The sequence below is a fragment of the Manis pentadactyla genome, chromosome 3 (assembly GCF_030020395.1).
Source record: "Manis pentadactyla isolate mManPen7 chromosome 3, mManPen7.hap1, whole genome shotgun sequence".
NCBI lineage: Eukaryota > Metazoa > Chordata > Mammalia > Pholidota > Manidae > Manis > Manis pentadactyla.
The window spans coordinates 114,049,473-114,069,609 of NC_080021.1; the positions used below are offsets into that span (position 1 = coordinate 114,049,473).

The 20,137-nt window shown below is 39.2% G+C and overlaps 1 protein-coding gene across 5 annotated transcripts in view; it reads right to left on the reverse strand.

The window, feature by feature from the left end:
• Positions 1 to 80: 80 nt before the first annotated feature.
• MKX (mohawk homeobox) overlaps positions 81 to 20,137 on the reverse strand; it is a 56,147-nt gene continuing 36,090 nt past the window's right edge. For 3 of the 5 annotated variants that reach the window (XM_036912281.2, XM_057498329.1, XM_036912282.2), the window contains exons 6-7: positions 2,685 to 2,718; positions 81 to 2,579 (exon numbers count right to left, since the gene is read on the reverse strand). In XM_036912281.2, coding sequence (XP_036768176.1) covers positions 2,393 to 2,579; positions 2,685 to 2,718 — 221 coding nt within the window. In that variant the 3' untranslated portion in view covers positions 81 to 2,392. Of the gene's footprint in view, positions 2,580 to 2,684; positions 2,719 to 10,766; positions 10,824 to 20,137 lie in introns of all 5 variants that reach the window. The other 2 variants (XR_005030239.2, XM_036912285.2) reach the window with 2 other exon arrangements.

Genomic DNA, 20,137 nt, shown 5'->3' on the forward strand with positions numbered 1-20,137 from the left:
ATGGCACATAATAGACCCTTCTGTTCTACTTTTTTCTCCACCTGGTCAGCTCTCAAAGGAAAACAAAATTCATATGATCATTGAGGTGCAGATACTAACTTTTATTTTAAATCTGTCAAGAACTCCTGGCAGTTATTAATTTTATTAAAATGATTACATATGGCAAAATAAAGAATAGAGGTAATTCTATTTCTCTACAACATAAATTATGAGTTAGATTCTCAGCAGCTGGCTCAGCATTGTTCAAGATATTTTTTAAAGGATTGGAGGGACTTTCATTTCCAGAAAATGTTAAAGCAGCAAAAGAAAAAATAAGTTAAAAGTAACTGCAATTTGAGATAGTGCCAAGGATGTGCTAATTATAAAATCTTCTTGATGTGTTTATAGGCCAGACTCCAAGCTTTTGTACTAAAAAAAAAAATCATGTGCATATCTGTCCTATACTGACTTGTCATCCAGTTTATAACACAGAACAAATTTGCTGACTCTTTTTCAAAAAATGGCAAAAATGAATTGTGACTAATTCAAATAAACAACCAGCATCCATTTATCTAACTGAAATATGTCAAAACAAAAAACATTTTTATTAAAATATGTAATACCAGAATAACTTATAGTAGTATGAAAAAGAGTGAAGTACTCGTCCTTAGTCTTCATTGACAGGGTCAAATTTTGGCAAAATTGTTTTAGAAAGAGTCCACAGTTTTTACTGTGGATCTGTAACTACTTAACGATATAAAGCCAAAGAACTCATACTCCATCTGCTCATACAGTCATAACTTACATTTCTTGCTTTGCACTTACTGTTACTGCAAACAGCAATTCAGAAAACAAAGTAAAAATATATACATACAAAATATTTTTATATCAAATTATCTTCATTATACTAAATAAACCCAATCCCCCAATGCTATATTACATGAAAAAGTATCCTACAATTCATATCAAGATTGATATTGTCCATACATCAAACTAGAGCAGCCTATGGTTTTAAAAGCAATTTGCAAAATAAAGAAAAATGTCACCACATGGCTGCACTATTGGCCTTCATTCACACTCACAGAGATGCTTTCCAGTTAAAAAAAATTTACAAAATAGATTACATACCCAGAAAAAAAATCCCACCATAAAAGAATCAAATCCTATTTACTCTGTTGCACATATACTCTGTTTTATTTGGCATCTCTACTGTTGCTTCAAGTTTCAAGTCTTTCCAAACTGATTAGAATATTATTGTTTGACTGAAAAAGATATTCTTTCTTGATATTGATTATTCTCCCTCAATGGTAGTCTAATTTAGAAACAAAATGTTGTTTCTTTTAATACACTTCACTAAATTTTCACTTTAATATCCTACTTGGCAAAATCCAGAGACTTTTCAATGTTTTGTTTTCCACGTTTTAAACTTAAAAATCAATTTTGTGTGCATATATGTATATTCACATAGAGATACATTTCTTTCACTGTCTTGTCATTGCAGTATAAATTGTCCATCAGCAACTGCAATTTGGAATGAACCAAATAAAAGGTTTTTAGCCATTGCATATGAAAAACAGTTCCAATCACAAAAAACACTGAACTAATGCAAACAGGATTATGTTTTAAAACTCAACTATTATACAGGGAAATTTAGAGTTATTTATATAATGTTTTTTAAAACTTCAGCAAAACTTGAGAAAAAGAAAATCCAAATTAATTTTAAAGGGCATTGTGGTGTTTTCCAGCAGTGCTTGGAAAAAGTTTTTCTGATCACAACATACTCACTTAGATTCTTCTTAAATGTGTAAATTATGTGAACACTGCACCTTTCATTTTGGAAGTTTGTAACGTATCAGATATGCAGGCAAGATACATGCATAAAACTCTCACTCTGAGAAAGCACACTAAACAATTTAAAATACTGTATAAGTTTTTTAAAAGGAACATTTCATTTGGGCTGAATAGATTTCTGAGTTTCAACATGTGAATTACTGAATATGTTTCAAGGGCTTTCAGAACTTATGGTTTCAGTCCTGGAATGGCTGGGTCAGTCTGGAATGATACACACAGGCTAATAGCGTTAGGGTGTTGTCATTTTGAGGCATAGCTGCTCTACTATGCCCACGTTGTAGCTTACTTTTTGGGAAGCAAGGCACTTACTGGGATGGCAATGCAGACATTTTATGCATAGTTTGAGTAACATAAAATAAGTTAATATTTTTGATTAAAGTGAGTTTTTAAAAATAATTTATATGTCTTTTATAGAAGCAACTACATGACATATTTAGGATAATTAAAAATAAGAAGAGGTTTGAAAGGGAGTGATTTTCACTCCTGTTTCGGCTCTTAAGATGAGGGTTTATGAAAAGACATTGACGTTCAGAACAGCTATTGCTGTGAAAATTCTACCAACTTAGAACTGCTGAAGCAGTGGTACTTTGACGGTCTTCACTTCCGCTATATGTGACGACTTCTGGATGATGCAGCTGGTGGTTCCCTGCAGTTTATCTTCGCCCTGTGCAAGATTGGTTAAGGCCATAGCGGCATTGATTTCCTTCCAGTATGTGTCATCTTTGCTCGGTCCCTTTCTATTTGCTGCACTGGATTTAAGCAAAACAGAAATAAAATGATCAAACTCACTGCAGCCTATGTAGAAAATGCCATCAGTGAAAAGCACAAATAGCAAATAAAAACATCCTGCTCACCTGTCACCCTTACTGGATCCATTTTCCAGAGTGTCTGTAAAGAAAAGCAAAACGTTGATTACTTTTCTTCTGTTCTTTCTTTGTTAATCTCAGGAGTTTCATCATTAATTGCCAGGAATCAAGGTTCATCAGGAAAGATAAAGTAGCTTAAGTTAAGATGCAAGGAAACAATCTCTTTGCAGAGAAGCAGGAATAAGATGAGGTAATAAAGTATACAAAGTAGCAGATTTTATAAACAAAAATCTGAGGTTGCTTTATTCTGAGAAATTGGGCCTTTTCATGAGGCGGCAAATGGCCTAGGGAAGACAGTGGTAATTGCCCAGGGCCAGGTTCTGGTCTGGCCCCACCACGCACCTGCTGTGTACTTTTGGGCAGCTTACGGTGCCCCACAATGTCTGGGATGCAGTTACCTCAACTATAAAATATGGAGTTCCTAGAAGACCTTCAGGGTGTGTGTCTTGCTTAACAAACTCTATGATTTCTTGGGAATCAAACCATCTCAGCAAGAGGACTGGCAAATAATTCCCTCTGGCTAGTTAGCAAATGAGTAACAGTCCCAAAGCAGACAGCAGAGGGCTCGCTGGCTCACTGAACTAAGCAGACACCAGTCTTCAAGCTTCAAACCGACTCCTCCTCCTGCTGTTGCAGGAAAGGAGCAGAGGGTGTGAACTTTGCTTACACACTTTTGCCTCTGTGTAGACTTGCTGCCCACCATACATCAATGCAGAGAAGGACGAAATGGGCTCTGGATCTTGATGACATTTCACCAGGCAGCTTCTTTGGCTAAAAGAATATGGTTCTCAGGAACAAAAAAACAGGCATGCCAGAGGGAAAGGCATAGAGAGGGTAAAGAGGGGCCACCAGCCTGGCCAGGATGTGGGGACAAAGGAGTGAGACTGGGACTCCCCAGCAGCCCATGAGGCTCCAAACTTGGTTAAGTCACCACCACAACACTAAACATTACTGGGTAGTTACAGATGAGGCTCTGACAGATGCTGGAACTAGAAGGCACTTGAGAAGAACATCAACATGGCCATCATATGGCCCAACCAGGGAAAAATGTCCTAAGTGAGAAGACATAGGCAACAGGAAATAGTGCCATGGCCATGTAGACAAGGCAGCTAAACTTCAATGCCCTCTGTGAAGGGAAAGAACTGGGAAAGGCTGTTAACACATTCTGAGTCAGGCCTTCTGGGACAATAACGGATCACTGTGAGTCACTATGACTTCTCTGCACAACCCTTCCACAGAGCTAAAAAAACAACAGAAAGCCAGTGAACAAAACAAAAGCACTTAGCAAATAAATGACAAGGTTGTCATGAAGAAGATCAGAGATGTGTGTCTGGCCCAAAATGGAGCAACAAACATTCGTTGCTTTCTCTGGCCTCCTTTCATTTTAGGGATCCTTTGGGGGAAACGGTTCTGTGAGGACTTGGAGCCTGGACAGCCTCTGCATCTTCTGGTCCCTGTGAGGTCTGCCTGGGTGGTTAGCTGCATCTCTGCTGCTTTTGGTAATTTGGAGATTATAATCTTACTTATGTGAATGGAGGAAAAGAATGACAACTTTTAATTCACAGAACTCTGATAAATCCTAGTTTACAGATAATTTCCTAAGTGCCAGGCACTATTCTAAGCACTGTGTGTCTTAGCTTATTTCATATTAGTAACTGTGTGTGGGGACAGCTGTCTCTGCAATGTCTGTTAAGTCATTCTTTGTTCAGTACTATTACCTATAAATCTTTGCTCTGCAATGACAGAGACAAGGTACTAGCAGAACAGAGAACAAGTCAAGGCCTTTGTTCAGGGGGAGGAAAGCCAGCAACATTGGCCATTTTACAGAGAAAAAAAAGAATTAGGCCTTTGCTCAATTTTGCCCACAAATTGCAACAATTCTGTTGCCAAAGTGAAGCAATAGGTTATGGAGATATTTATTCAATGGAAAGACTTGGCAGCAGCAGAGTAAGTTCCATGAAGCTTAAATAATGTTAGGGAAATAACAAAACACAATTTAGAAAAGGGCATGTAACTGATGGCTGTGGCTCACAAAGTGGTCTCACTATAAAAAGAGGACTAGAATCAGTCCCTACCTGAATGGTCAGCCTGAGAGGGATCTCTGCACAGCTGACAAGAAGGAAGCCTCCAGCTGTTAAATGTACATTGGGTTACAGCACCCAGGAGTGCCGTAAACCAGTGGAGTCTGCACATGAAAAAGTGTAACTAGGGTCCACCCAGAGCTTCTACTGATGCTGAAGAATGAGCTCGAATGTCCCGCAGCCCCAAGAATGGCTGTGGCTGCCTCCTTGAACTTGTTCCACTGAGAAGTTTACTACAGCCAACTGTGAATTATAAAATTCTTTCTTTTGGGTGTATGTGTTTTCCACTTTGGTGCCTATGAAAATGCCTTTGAAGTGTAAAAACAGAGACTCTGGTCCCCATTTGGGTATTCTCAATTAACTTCACAAAGTTCAACAATGCACTCAGCCTTGCTATTCAAAATTATTCGGAATTCAAAAGATTGAATCTTGAGTTTTATTTCTAAGGCAGGCAAGGCCCATTCAGTATCATCAGGTATGGATTCAGGTTCCTTTCCAGCAACAGAAGAAAAATCTTCATTGAAAGTAATGAAGAGAAGAAACATTTTGCTTCTCTAGCAGCAGTCAGTGTGAAAGAGCTGGCAACAAAGCTCGGTGTCAAAGATTTCAAACCAGTCAGAAGGCGGCTACAACCATTTTGGAGGGTCTCTGTGCCCAGGGTTGTTTTGGCTCAAAACAGAAACCAGTGTTAGGAGGGCAGGCTCTTCCTGCTGCTGTTGGTGGGTGGGCTACCCGCCCGGTGCCACTAGGATATTATGGGCCCAAGAGCCACCTCCTGGGAAGAAGGGGGTTCTAGTCCCAGAAGAACTAGTAAAAGGAAGGTAGCAAACAAGAGCCCTTTTTACTCTAAAACTTTGGCACTTTTGTAGGAAAGCAAAGGACTATAAAGGTGTGGTAGTTTGGGGAGTTTTTTTGTTTTTGTTTTTTTGTATATTCATTATGCTGAGATAAAATTAGGGAAATGCCCCAGCTATTTTAGAGAACTGATCATTTGGGGAGAACTCAGGAAATGTATAATCCATTCATTTATTGAGTAACTGTGTTAAATGTGAAGTGTTTTATCTATGCTCTTTTCCTTTGATGTATAGACTTGCTAGTTTGTATTTGGTTCAAGTATTTTGTGTCTTTTCACCAAAGTCAGTAAGGAGCTGAGGGGTCTACTGACCCATCCCCAGTGTCCAGGAGGTTCACATACCATTCTGCCCACTGTAGACAGGGGGTCTCACCGACTCCCCTCCAGAAGAGGCAGCCAGTAACTCAAGAAACAATTTGACAGGAGGAAGAATTCTGAATGCTGCTGAAAAAGGAAATCATTAAGTCTGAGCTAGAGCAGACATTTCACTGCTATTAATTAACATGCACAGACTTAGGGTCTGACTGGCCTACATTCAGCTCAGCTGTATCTCTTACTCTGCAAGTAGCTTGGCTCAGCCTCTCCCAAGTCTGAGCTAAAATGCCTTTTTAGCTTCTAAGGTTCCAAAAATCAGCTACGCTGTCAATTACCATAAAAGCAACTGGTTGGCAGGAACAACTTACTGAACCAGCCAAAAGACTGTGTTTTAAGACCAAAAAAGAAAAGGAAAGAGAAAAAGAGGTACGTAGTTAGGAAAATCTTGGATGCTGTAAAACCCAAACCATGTTGAAACTTAAAGTGGGGCTGTCCTCGGTTTGGACATGTGTTTCCTTATAAAGTTAAGTAGAGAAACAATTATAAAGAAAATCTGGTTCTACTGCAACTTGAGATGTGTAAGCACGAAGCTCAGTGAGCAAAGTGTCCCCTCAATTCTGATACCTGCATTTAGAGACACATTAATTCTGATAAATATACCTGAAGCAAGAGTTATAGTCATAAAAAGAGACAAAAAATATGGCCAAATCTGTTTCTCTAAGATTTTTTTCATTTTTAATCAATTAGCCCTTAAGAATGTTTAAAAATGTTCCACAAAATACTATTCACACCACTGAAATGTAAATAAAATTAAGAATATGTGTATTTTTAATTAAATAATCTAAAAATCATATATTATATATTTCCCTAAATTAAAATGGGGAGAGTCAGAGCTCCAGATGGTTGACAGCTAAATTCCTCACACAGTGAGTGTCTGTTTGGGGGCCATTAATGGTGACCGCAGATGTGGACAGCCAGGGTTTGGTGTGTTTCTGATTTCACAGGTCTTGAGTGCCCCCTGGAAACCAGACCAGTTTCTGGAGTTACTTATATACTTGGAAAAACTGAGATAAAGAATAAGATGTTGGTAAGCAGGGCTGACAGAAAACCTCACTGAAGATTCTCCTATCTGAAAATACCCATCACTCCAAATTTGCAGGACCTCACATGAAATGAACCATGCTGTCCCCAGGGCCCTTGCACCCATCTCCAGGCTCTATCTCTACCTTCCCACACACTAGACCCTGTTTTGTTTTTCTCTAACATGAAGGTAACACAGCTTCACTGCAGAAAATCTGGGAGAAAGTGTCAAGAGAAAATAAAGGGCATTTAGGGATAACTAATAGGATATTTGGATATATGGCCTTCCAAGCAAGTTTACATACCATTTTTTAAGTGGTGTCATTCTGCATGTTTTACAACTTCTTGCGTTTTTCACTGAACTTCTACTTATGCTTTACCCTTTGTTAATAAATAAAATAATGATCTACCATTTGGCCTTCCCTGGTGTGGCAGTGATTTTTGCCTGTGGAATAGAAACAGCTTGAAAGATTCAAAATCCAGCTTCATCCAGTTTAAACATGAATACTGAGAGACTTGAATGTTACCAGAAGGGGTTATCTTTACAGTAACAGTTACTAACATTGATTGAGTGCTTATTGTCATGCCAGGCACTATGCCAGGGACTCTACAAAAGTTACCTGGGTAAATGCTTACAATAACCTTTGAGACAGCACTTTGTTTACAAATGACACTGCAGTTCAGAGGAGTCCAGAACCTGATTCTTTTAGGTAGTGGGGGCTGTGAGACCCAGCTCCAGGTCACCAACTCTGAAGGTCATGTTTTTAACAATTGCATTCAATTATCAAGCGATCTATGTTGATAAAGGCGCCTTCAAGAGGATGGCAAGGTCTAAAGCATTGTTTACATAAAAAGCCTGTAAGGCGATAACCTACTACAACCTGACACCTTTTGTGTTCTTTTTGCTAGCATTTCAGACCATGGACATACAAAGAGAGATGTTTTTCTCCATATGATTTAATTTGCAACATCAACAAATTTGTCCAAATCACCGAGTAGGGAATCTAAGCTCTCTTGAGCTTTTCCTTACACTTTAGAGTGACATTTTCATAAATCCCTATAACCATTCCTCTGTTGCTCTGAGGGAATTACTGCTTAATAACTTCTAGACAGCTGTGGCTACGTCACTTCTAGAGGACGCTTTTGTGGTTATCCTCTCTTTCGGGTAGTGAGAGCTTTTGAATGAGTTAAGGTAAAGCATTCCAAGTGGTATTTGCCCCTTCAGGAAGGAGGAAAGAACACGCAACCACCTGGAATGTCTACCATCTGTTGATGCCTAAACTGCTGCTCATTCCACCAACCAAAAGTTAAGTCCTCCTTTAAAGCTTCGGCTCGACAGGAAGGGATGGCAGTGGAAGCCTGGTGACTATCAGGGGCGTGCTCCCAGAAGAGTCCCTGGAGGCTGTTTTCAGAGCCTTGGGCAAGATGTGCAAGCTTTCTGAATAGTGAGAATTATAACACGAAACCCATCTCATCTTCATGGACGGTTTAGTATTTTTTTTCCTATTGTAAAATATTAGCTAAATTATTTATTATGGGGCCTTAAAGAATGGCTTGCAAAATCATTTCAGAGCTTGAACATCTCTTCCAAAAACGTTAAGGCAACGTTTCCTCCATCCATGACTTCCACCACCTGGCCAAAGATGCCTTTCCTTCCTGCTGCCTCTCACGTGGGCTGGCCCCTCACTATGGCTAATGAGGCCCAGATGTCCTGGATACCCAGGATCCCTACCTTCAGCTCCCTTTCTGCCCATGCATCATCTCCTGTCTCCTGCCAGAAAATAAAAATGAGAAGCCACATCCGTCTATTCAAGACCAATGGAGAAGAGCAACCTGGTCAGGATGGGGGTTAAGGTGACATCTCAAAACTTTCAGGATAGGTTTATATTTCCCTGAGCAACAACAGAGCATCTTAACTGTTCCGAGGGTGCCCATCTCGGTGGGAGTTTTCACCTCCATGGGTGACCTGATGGGAGTGGTGCTTGGCTCCTTAACAATTTGGGACTTGTAGCCTCTAAGGCTTCCCTTATTATGCAGAACATAGGAACTTTAGACTGGGGGCTCCTAATTAATTCCTATTTGTACCTTTGATCTGGTAAAATGCACAGTTCTGCTGACCTCATCTGTCTGAGCTGGAGGACTAAAGGTGTGGGATTTGTAACTTGAAAGTAACTTTTCAGATAAGTAGAGTACCAAGTATAATGTTTTCAATCTTTTGCACTGACTATATTAAACATTATTGATGCTATGTTATTCTGTACCATCTACCATGATTGCACCTTTGGGTCTCAAGGCTCTGCCTTCCCCAAGTCTAAAACTATCAGTCTGAAACTTCACTTTGAAAATTAGAATGCATTCTATGGGGAGAAAGTTGGTGGGGAGTGATGAGAAAGGGGGTCTGGAAATGTTAAATATTCTCATCTCCATCCTTAGCTCATCGTTATTAACCACGAGGCTGGTCTAGTGGAGACATCCAGGCAGGGTGGTGCAGTAGTTGAAGTCTAGTCCCTGGCACCAGACAGCAGGACCGGATTCCTGCTCTACTGTTAATTAGCTGTGTGACAGCTGGCTTGAAGTCTCTGTGCTTCACTGTTTTCACCTACACAATGGGGCTAATAGCATCAGACTCACTGAATTGTTATGAGGAACACATGATTGAATATTTTCTGAAACCAGACAGCTTGAGCACATACATCAAGCACTATATAAATCCTTAAAGAAAACAAATTCACCTCCTCCTTATACTTTTTACATCTAGATTATGGGATTGAATGCAGTCACCAGAAAAATTATTGTTCAGAGATTTAATATAAAAACCATTATGTAAGGACAAAATATTTCAACTCTGGGCAAAGCCCATCAACCCAGATTAATGGATTAAGTGTGCAGAATCTATCATCTTCAAAGACAAAATGGCTTTTCTGATGCTATTTTGTGCCAAAGTACTATAACATGCCAAAACAAAGAACACTGGAGCCACATTAAAGAGTATCTATGAACTTTAAGTGTCTAATGGATTTTGTTACTTCATTTTCTCAAGGGGAATACTGGAGATGCTACCCAAAATGTTTCATCCATGAAAACCAGGTTTCCAGCCAAAGTCTCAGAAATTGACTTCCTAACTATGCATGAATAGCTTCTGTGTGTGCCTGTCTGTTGCATGGAGCACTGTTTATAAAAGCACTCCTTTTTACATGCCAGTTGGGCTACTAGTTCTGAAAACTGGGTGGATTTACTGATTCTTAGTTATATCTTAATTTTGTCCCAAAGTCCAAATGTTGATATTCATCCTCTAAATTCTTCAGTGGCACAAGGGCTATATCTCCTGAGATCAACTTTATGGTTGACACACTACAGTTCTAGAAGGATGACTTGTTTAATAAATATAAGCTGAATAGTGTTAGGTTACAAAGTACTAATGTGACTTTCTTCAACAGAAAGACCTTTTAAATGGAAAAATGTACATTTGTAATAATCTAGAAATTGGCTGGAAAATATGGCTCTGACCATGTTATTTTCAAGCTCTTCAGTATCTCTGAAAAACCATCAAAAAAGTATTTTTCCTTTGCTATATGAACCGTAGTGTATCTTTGAATTGGCTTGCATTTTTGCCATGCTTTTCAAATTCCTCAAATTACTATCTCCAGAAATGACACTTCAGACTAGAAGACCTTGGTGTTAAACCTGTCTGACTGCATTAACACCAGAAATGACACAATAAAAAAGGTGATGTTCACAAACCTCTTGGATCTCTCAGAAGAGTAGGAAACGACAGTGTCTCCACTCACAGTTCATCTGCTGCATTTATTAATAGAAATGAAACATATTTTAGACAGAAGACGAACAGTATTACCAGTCCTTCCACATTTCAAATACATTTCAATGCTCTTAATACACTTAAAATGTTAAAACTGTGCTCAGCATGTTAGTGTTTTTTGTTCACACATTTCTATACTTAAAGGTTCTATGATTTTTCTGCCTTTAATTTCAGAAACAGTCATTTAAAGTCTAAATTGGGGTTGAGAGGGACTTTGAAATTTGGGAAGACAGCATCAAAGGGCATGAGGATTTAAAAAGGAACTAGACACAAAGGTGAGGTAGAACGCCTTGCCATGCCTCCACTATGGCTGAAGGGCCGAGAATACCCCCAGTTGACAGGTCTTCTGGTGACCTGTTATGCCCAAGGGCACAGCACAGCCCATCTCTACTCTAAACCTTGCCAGAGGGATCCACTCTAAATTTTGCCCAGGAATCTATATCTCAGACCATTTATCAAATTCCAGTGACATATAGATCCTGTTCCACTATTACCATGTAAATTTAGAATAGAAGAAGTTTCTAGGAAAAAGTAGGGGATAAATTATTTAAACCTAACAACTTGATCTGCTAGAGGGGAAAGCAAAATTTTGTAGGTCAAAACAACCTTTTCACAAAAGGTGTCTAAGCACAGGATGTGTCCTAGGACCACAGGAAAATAGCCGACTTGATAGGTGCATTCGTTGGGTGGGTTATTTACGCACATTGTATCTAGGTGTTTTCACCTATAAAATGGCGATAATAGTAACAACTACCTCCTGGCATTGATGTGAGGATTAAATGAGGTAATAGGGGTAATGCTCCTGGAACAGTGCCTTGGCATGTAGTGAGGGCTGTGGTGTCACCATTCCTGAAGTGAAGAAGAGATGCTGCCTGTCATCCCCCACTAGTCACGGGGGCGGCTCCACATTCATGGAGGCACTAAGCCCCGTATAGAGTTTCCACTCTAACCGCCTAGCCTCTAACCCATCTTTTTAAGGTGCTGTAGAGAAGTGAGTGATTTCACAGGAGAGCTTCTCGAAAGGGCAAGTTTCTGGATCCCATCTCTGAGACTGCTTACGTAGGTCAGGGAGTGAGAAGGCTGAGGAAGGTGCATTTGAACAGCTGCCCAGATGTTGTGATGCAGATGGTAAAAGGGCTGCCCCATGAGAAAACCTGCCTTGCAGCATTAGAAGTAGATTGCTTTTAGTATAGGATTCCAGAATGCTGGGATTCCGGGGTGTGCACACTCAAGTGTAGCAGCACAAGGCAATACTGCATTGGTACTTTGCAAAAATCTTTATGGATTCCCAGTATTTCAACAAGGGTTGAGAAACAGTCTGAAGGCTGTCTGTATTTAACAAACAAACTTCCTGATTCCACCTTCCTGTGAATAGCACATGCAACATTTTTGTAGGAATATGTTGTTCAGAAATGTGTGACTCCAGCTTCAAAAATACTTTTCATTGTCTATTTTTGATTAAACATGAATATAATACCACTAAAAAGGGTGTTTTTTTTGTGGTGGGGGGCAGTGTGTGGTAAACCATTTCACTTTGCTTGCATTCCTTTCCCCAGTTATTACAATTTTTACTAGGCTATGACATACAATTCAGGGAGAATCATTACAAATACAAACTTGAGGATAAAGGAGCCCAAGATTTTCATTGTACTACATTACAGAATCCTTCAGAATAATCAAATCACTCTCATTCTTCTAATTGGAACAGCTATGGTAATAATATACTGTTATAAGATCTGTGTTTTCTGTTTTGAGAATAAATGTGTTGGCCAGCTCTATATTGCTGTGATGGTGGGGCCTTTTATTTTTATAAGTCTTGTATTTTTTTGTATCATTCCTTTGGGAAAAGAGAGTGACAAACAGTCATCCACATGGGGTCATCAAAAATGAATTATTCAACCTAACACAGAACCTTTTCTTTCTAGGGTAGGATAATAAGCTCTTATAAACTAAAGTAAACTTAATTTCTGCTGCCCTTAGTAGAATGTTTTATTCAGGCCTGCCTTAGAAAGAACAGAGCATAGTTTTATTATACATTGACATAGCGATGAGGTTTTGCAAGTGATTTTTGGTTATTTTTAATGTTTTTACAGCAGCCCTGAGGGTAGCAAACTCTCCAAAGAGGATCTCTAAAGAGAACTGGAGATGAGGGGTACAGAACCACCACGCAGATGACTTGTCTACCACCATGACCAGAATCACTAAAATACAGATTCGGTGGTCATAATGTTGAATCTAGTTGTGAAAAAGGATAGAGAGGGTCCTGTCTAGGCTTGCTGATGGTAGAGAGAGCAAGCACCCTATGATCTCAGATTTTAAAAAAATGCCAGAGTTAGTGACTACCAGGAAAGAAGGAGTAAAGAGTTCTTGCAAAGTCATTTAGTGGAAATTTGAATACAGAAGAATGGCATTTTCATATGATTTTAATATACTTAAATGCAAGCAGCTGCCATACATGTTATCTAATAAATGTCATATGATGTTAGAAGTAAATAAGACACCTTAAAAATAAAAGAGAAACATACTTACACACAGAAAGGGACAAAGAACCTAACACTTTCTTGGGGCTAAAAGCAATCCTCTGTTATTCCTTTTATTTTCTACCCTTGCCCATTCTCTTTGATGACTTTAGATAGAGATGCAGTGTTTTAACAATTGATAATATAAATCAATTTAAAAATAAACAAAAGAGAGAGTCAGAGAGGGAAAGGCAGAAAGCTGTGCAAAAAATAAAAGAAAGCAAAAATTACATTTCCAGAACAAACCAGACCCACTCTTCCACAGTTTTGGTTTGGGTGACGGAATATACTACAAATACTCAGAAGTGATTTAAAAATTAAATCCTTCAATTCTCAATTCTCTTGCTATTCAGAAATAGATGGTGGATAAGCAATGAGAAGAAGAGAGTAGTTACTGCCTTGAATCAAAGTATTATACAGAAGAGCCTGTTCTCATTCACAAGAATAAACGAACTACATATTTTCATCATGGGAAGCACCAAAAGTTTGCTTTTTATTAGGCGGTGGGGGTAATAACAGCCAGGACAATCTCACATGCCTTGCAGTACTCCCAAGCTCTTGCAGGCATGTGGCCTTCTCCCCCCACTAATAGGACATGATAGTTCTAGCCACTTTTCCACACTCAGGAGGTGGAAACAAGAAGGGTTGGTACAGGCCAGCCTTGGATTTGAGGGCAGAGTTTCTCACAAGAAACCAAGAGCTGGGAAGTCCCCTGACCCTAGAAATGCACCACAGCACCACTGCTCATGACATCCTGTTACCTGAGATGTATGTCCAGTCGGACAGACGCCCAGTTAATGCCTATGTCCAGTCAGACACATGCCCGGTTAATGCCCGGCTGCAGTGCGCCCCTCTGTTATGCATCCAGTTTGCACATGCGTTCAAAGCAAGGAGCTGAAGGCATCTACCCAACAGAGGAGGAGAAACCATCCTCCCAGGCCACCCACAATGGGAGCTGAACACAGGACGTTATAAAACACACATGAAGTGAGCCGTTGTTTCGGGCTTACAGCAGCATTTTATTACACAGCCCTCAGCAGAAGATGAGAATAGGAGGTGGAAAGGCGGAGTTGGTCAGTGAGGCTTTTTAGAAAAAGTATTTACTTCATTTTCCAAACTCTAGGGAACTGGATACATTATCCAGTTGATTTAGGAGGTTTATAAAAGTCATCCTATGGGATAGAGTGTTTATTAGACAATGTAATACACAAATTCTTCCTTGGACAAGAAGGTGCACAAAAAAATAGTTTCAAAGTGAAAGGAGCAAGGAATCTGTATTTGTGCTGACTTACAGGAGCTCATAGAAGATAAAGAAATGAAAGATGAGCAATGATGAAAAGCCCTGGGTAAAAATGCATTAATTATTCACATGATTAATTATTGTAATAATCAAAATAATTGGCAGAAAGTGGACCCAGAAATGGGAAAAAAAGGTTATTTTTATACTGACAAAAATAGGAAGTAATGGGAGTTGTTTTGGGCAAGTGTTGGACGCATGTATCAAAAGGTTGCTTTAGAAACGGGAGTTAGAACTCATGATTAATTGAAGAATTATTCAGATGTAAATTCCATTCTAACTTTAGCAGTCTTTAAGACAGAGAAAGAGAATAGCCAATTAGTTACTCTAATTCCTATAGCTGCTTTTAAAAGGATTCATGTCTTTTTTGGTTTATCTGGAATTGAGAAATATGAGTGCACCTGTTCACCGCTAATCAGTGCAAACTGTGAAGGGTGGATTTACTTAATCACCCTTTATTCCCCCAACAGTGAGGTAGCTGGAAAGAGGATTTGGAACTAGAGAAGCTTGGGGTCTGAATCCCAGTTCTGTTGCTTATTATTAGCATGTGGTTTGGGGCAAGTTACTTAATCTCTCTGAGCCTCATTTTTTCTCATTGGCGAAATAGATACAAAAATACTGAACAATGAGGAATGTTGCAGAATTTAGAAATAACCATGGTAAGATACTAGACACCCAGTAATAATAAACAGCAGCTATAATTATTCTACAATTGCAAATACTCCTTTTGTAGTGGCAGCAAACTTTGGTGAATGTGTAAGATTTACCTTGAATTGGAACAGATAACAAGTAACACAACAATTCAAAATAATTTTTGTATTTGAATTGTCAAGGGCAGCCATGCTATGTCTAAGATGCTCTAGTGTGGAAAATTCTCAAAAGAGCAAGACTTCAGATTATGGAGATTTCAGTTTTGCAATGGCTTGGAGGTCACTTTAGTTGCTTAGTAGCCATTATATGCAAAACATTGGGATGGAATCTTTGATGAGAGGAATGAGAATGAGCAAAACAAGGCAAACTCCAGGATTATGTCAGCAACTGGTCTTCTGCTGTTCATTTTTGGGTTAGTGCACGTAACAGCTATTGGATTAGTACTTAGACATGCAATCCACACAATCACATAGGTATGTCAGGGTGTTTACTCTTAATTGCTTAGAGGAAGTTTGAAATGTGAAGGTCCTTACTCAGGATACAATATGGCATTTGAATCTGGAGGGAACAGCTTTGGAGATTCCAAGTTCTTAAAGCTACTTCTCTAATCTTTGTTATTAAGAATTTTCTATGAAGAGCTAACTAATTACACACTTATATCATTCCACACATTTAAAATGTGGAAACTGAGACTCAGAGAAGATGACTAGCAGGTTCAAGGGCAAATTGTTAGTAAATAACAGGGCTATACTAGAAGCAATGTCTTCTAATTTTAAGTGTAACAGAATCTGCTCTTCTCCATGTTGTCATTTACTTATTCATGAGTTCACTGGTTCATTCAGCAAACATACATTGAATGCATCCTAGATGTCAGACTCTGTGATAGGCCCTAGAAATACTCATGACAAATGGATCTCATCTCCAAGCAACTCACAGTTTGGTAAATAAATGACAGCTCATTGTGGAGATAGAGGGGAGGGGGCAATGGCAGGGGCATGGGGATGGTGGTCGTGAAAGAAACTCCAGAGGAGGTGATACCCTTGGGACAGCAGGGCAGAGGCCCTGGGCAACTGCTTCCAGCAGCAAGCAACCTCCTCCATTCCTGTTGATGTGCCCAACCAATATTATCACGAGATGAGTGCCAAGACATGGTGATGAAGCCTGTGGTGATGAAGATGGGGGAAAGCATTCCAAGAAAACTAAGAAATGGAAACCTCACTGACATGGCCTAGGGAGGCCTGTAGTGGAAGCTTTCATGCTAACACTCCTTATCAATTGCAGACCCCACGAGAAGAAGGTTTCTGTCTCCTTGGCAACAGCCCAGCCAATGAGAGATTGTCACAACTCAGCCAATGAGCAGTCAGGACAGGTGTAGTTTCAAAATGAACTTTTGCTTAGAACAGTCTCTCAATTCGGCCCTTTTCTCTATAAAAGAGCTGTTCCTCTCCTTTGTTCTCCAGATTTGCCCATGGCTTTGCTGTGTCTTGCATGTCTTGAATTACAATTCTCTGCTATTCCAGAATAAACCTATTTTTGCTGGTAAAATAACTGACCATTTTATTTTTAAGGTTAACACTAGTCAACAGACCAGCTGTATGACAGTGTGACGTCATGACGTCGCACCACTCCTCTGGGAAACTCTTTTTGGTGTGGCTGAAAGGAACCTCTGGCAGAAGTGGGGAGTCCAGAGGCTCAGGAAGTAGCAGTGGTAACTGCAAGGCAAGATTTGAGAGCGATAAACGGGGCTGACTTAATTAGACGGGACGGGGAGCTGGAGGCACGGGTCTGAAATGTCTCCGCGATTTCCGCCTTGGAGGACGGGGTGGGCGGGGGTGGAATTCTCTGTTAGGGAAGCAAAGAGGAAGCGCATGTTTCCCTTTGGACGAGGTAGGTCATAATGAGTGTGATTCTGATGTGTCGAGAGTGTCATGTGCTTTGAGGACCTTCGGGTGTGGACGTCGATGTACTCTGAGAGATGTTTGATGCCACCCTTGAACAAAGCAAGAGGAAACTGCACCGCAGGATTACTTTTAGAACTATTTTGCAATTTTCTATTCAAAGTGTTCATTTTCACATGGAAATTCACCAGCATATTGGAAATAGAGGTATACAAATAAATAAGGATGGGTCTTATATGAATCTAACTACAGAATAATATTTTAGCACATAGTTCTAAGTATTTTCCCATATGCTCAGCTAATATTATTCAAATGTGATTTTGGGGAAAGTGTAAAATACCAATGTCTTGAAAGATGAATTATTCTGAAATCTTTATTAGTCACACACCCTTCACACATACTGCATTTACTTTCGGAAGGGAATATGCACCTGAAGGGGGAAGGGAGAAGAAATAGTTTCCTTCAGTGAAGGAACGAAAGGAGCAGAGGATCTATGTGGCTGCTAGCCAGTCAGAGAATATTGAAAAGCTCTACGCTTCAAGACAAATCTCTAATAAGCCATCTTTTACCAAAGTTCTCACTTAAAGTCACCTTTTGACATGAAATACTTCATACGAACTTAATTTTAGTCAGAAAGTGCCCTTAAAAAAATTTAGTACTAGACTCCATACTAGGCTAAAAGGAAAAGGTATTAGGTAGCTGGAAAAAAAAGTATTTAAAAAAAAAAGGAAAGAAGGACTTGCGGAAAGCATAAAGCAGTAAATGAGAATTTCTACTGAAAACTGAAAGTTAACGACAAGACAAAGTTTCTTTCCTATTGAGGACAGATGCTTTTTAAAGAATGGATAAATCATAAAGTTCATTTTCTGGTGGTTGTGGAACACAATTGTAGTGTACTGAAATGGCACAAAGACAAAAAAAAATACAAATAAACAAAGGTTTTCGTTTAGAAAGAAACTCCATTTAAATCGGCTCTCACATATTCAACTCCCTAAGGGAGGAATTACTCCCTCAGGAAGGTGGTTTTTCGCTGTGTGCGTGCATGATGTTCATTTGTTTTGCATCTAAAAATTAGAACATAACAAGCTTCTAATCATCACTTGTTAATTTGAAACAAAAAGAATTCTTTTTTTCCATTCAAAGCAGACTGTAGTAAAGAAGCAGCATTCTCCAACGTCATACGCATTTGGCAAAGCTCAGAAAAGCCTTGTAGTCCGACTTGCTTATGTTCAGCTGTGTTTACTTAGCCCTAACATGACAAAGTCTGCCTTTGATTATACTGAGCAGTCATCTACCCACAGATAAATCGATATTACACAAACTTCTTTTGGAGGGAATGACATTTGGCTTCCATAATTTTGGAATCATTTACTATATACCTCTAACTTAAAACACCAAAATGATCCACAATATGTTTCTGGGATTGAAGCATAAATATTTCATTTTACCAAGGGAGCTGTCTGCATGACCTTTATGGATTTTAGGGGATTTACTAACAAAGTATGGTATTACTTCGGGAGGTGTGGAGTAGCTCTGCACCAGGCAGTTTTAGGCAGCATTTATTTCAATCTTTTCAATAACCATCAAGACTTCAAGGAATTTCTAGTAAACAAACTGTCACTTAACGAAAATAACTTTCCATCAGTTTTTGCAACAAGTCTCCAGAACAGATTATGCATATAAAAGTAAGAGGTAACTAAATTATTTCCAGAGACTACATCTTGGAGTAATGTTTACACTATCAGTAGAAAGCAAAAGCTCAATGTTTTACCACTATGTCTTATGCTAAATGCAAAATTTTGCTTTTGGAGTTATGTAAACCACTTCCAAGGCATAGAGTCTGTTCCTGATTACCTAAGCATTGATTCTGGCGCATCATATTTACTTTGCTTGCTATTATATGTATAACAAAAGATATATATACTTTCCTTTCCAAACTAAGATCGTGTTGAGGGTAGAAGTACTTTTTATATTCCCCAATGATCAATCAATAAACCAGTCAATCAACAAAATCTTTCCTTATTTTGCTAACAGCTGGTAATACAGTAGTGAACAAGAGGGAGATTGTCTTTGTCCTCTGAAGTTTATCCAATAAGAAAAATGGTAAACTGAACACATACTGTCATTTTTTAAAGTTACTCATTCATTTTAATTTATATAATCATGAAGCGTTTTCTCCCACTGAAATGGACATACTTTATTCCCTGACTCCTGTTTTATTATTGAATTCACTTAAGGATGAGCCCTTCAACTGGAGTGGTGGTCTACTGAGGTTGCCACAAGTCTTCTGCTTTGCCAGCTCCCTCTAGTAGATAAGGCTGTGTCTGTACAGGGGTTAGTTTTTGACGTGATTCACTTAATGTTTTCTATTTTGGCTTTCATTCTAACTTACTAAGTCTGCTTTGATAAGCACTCTGTAAACTAATGAAAACAACGGTACTGCTACTCTTGAAGCAAATATCACTGACATTTAATAAGCAAGTGTTTACAAAAGCCTTTCCCTCTGACTCCATGGATGAACCTTATGGTATATTCCCCCACTGTTTTCTCTCATTGTGCTTTTGCTTTGAGAGTCACAAAAGATGACTTATATGTTAAGTAAATAAAGGAATATGTTTTCAAATGTGTGTGCCTTTAAGGTCAGCAAAGAAATCTATAACATGTGCTGGAGACGAGAGCATCCTCCTCATATCAATCCCCGAGAGAATACATTAAGGTCTCATTAGTTTTTAATGCAAAACTGCATTCACAATCATTCCAGAGAGGGCAGATTCCTCAGATTCGACGTGTAGTCGGAGAACTGAATCCAGGAAAATGAGGGAGTATGAAACTCTCTTCTGAAGCCCAGCCACATGACAAAGCCAGAGGCATCTCCAAAGCCAAGAAGGCTGATGCTGCTCGTAAAAAATCACGTTCACAGCTTGATAGCT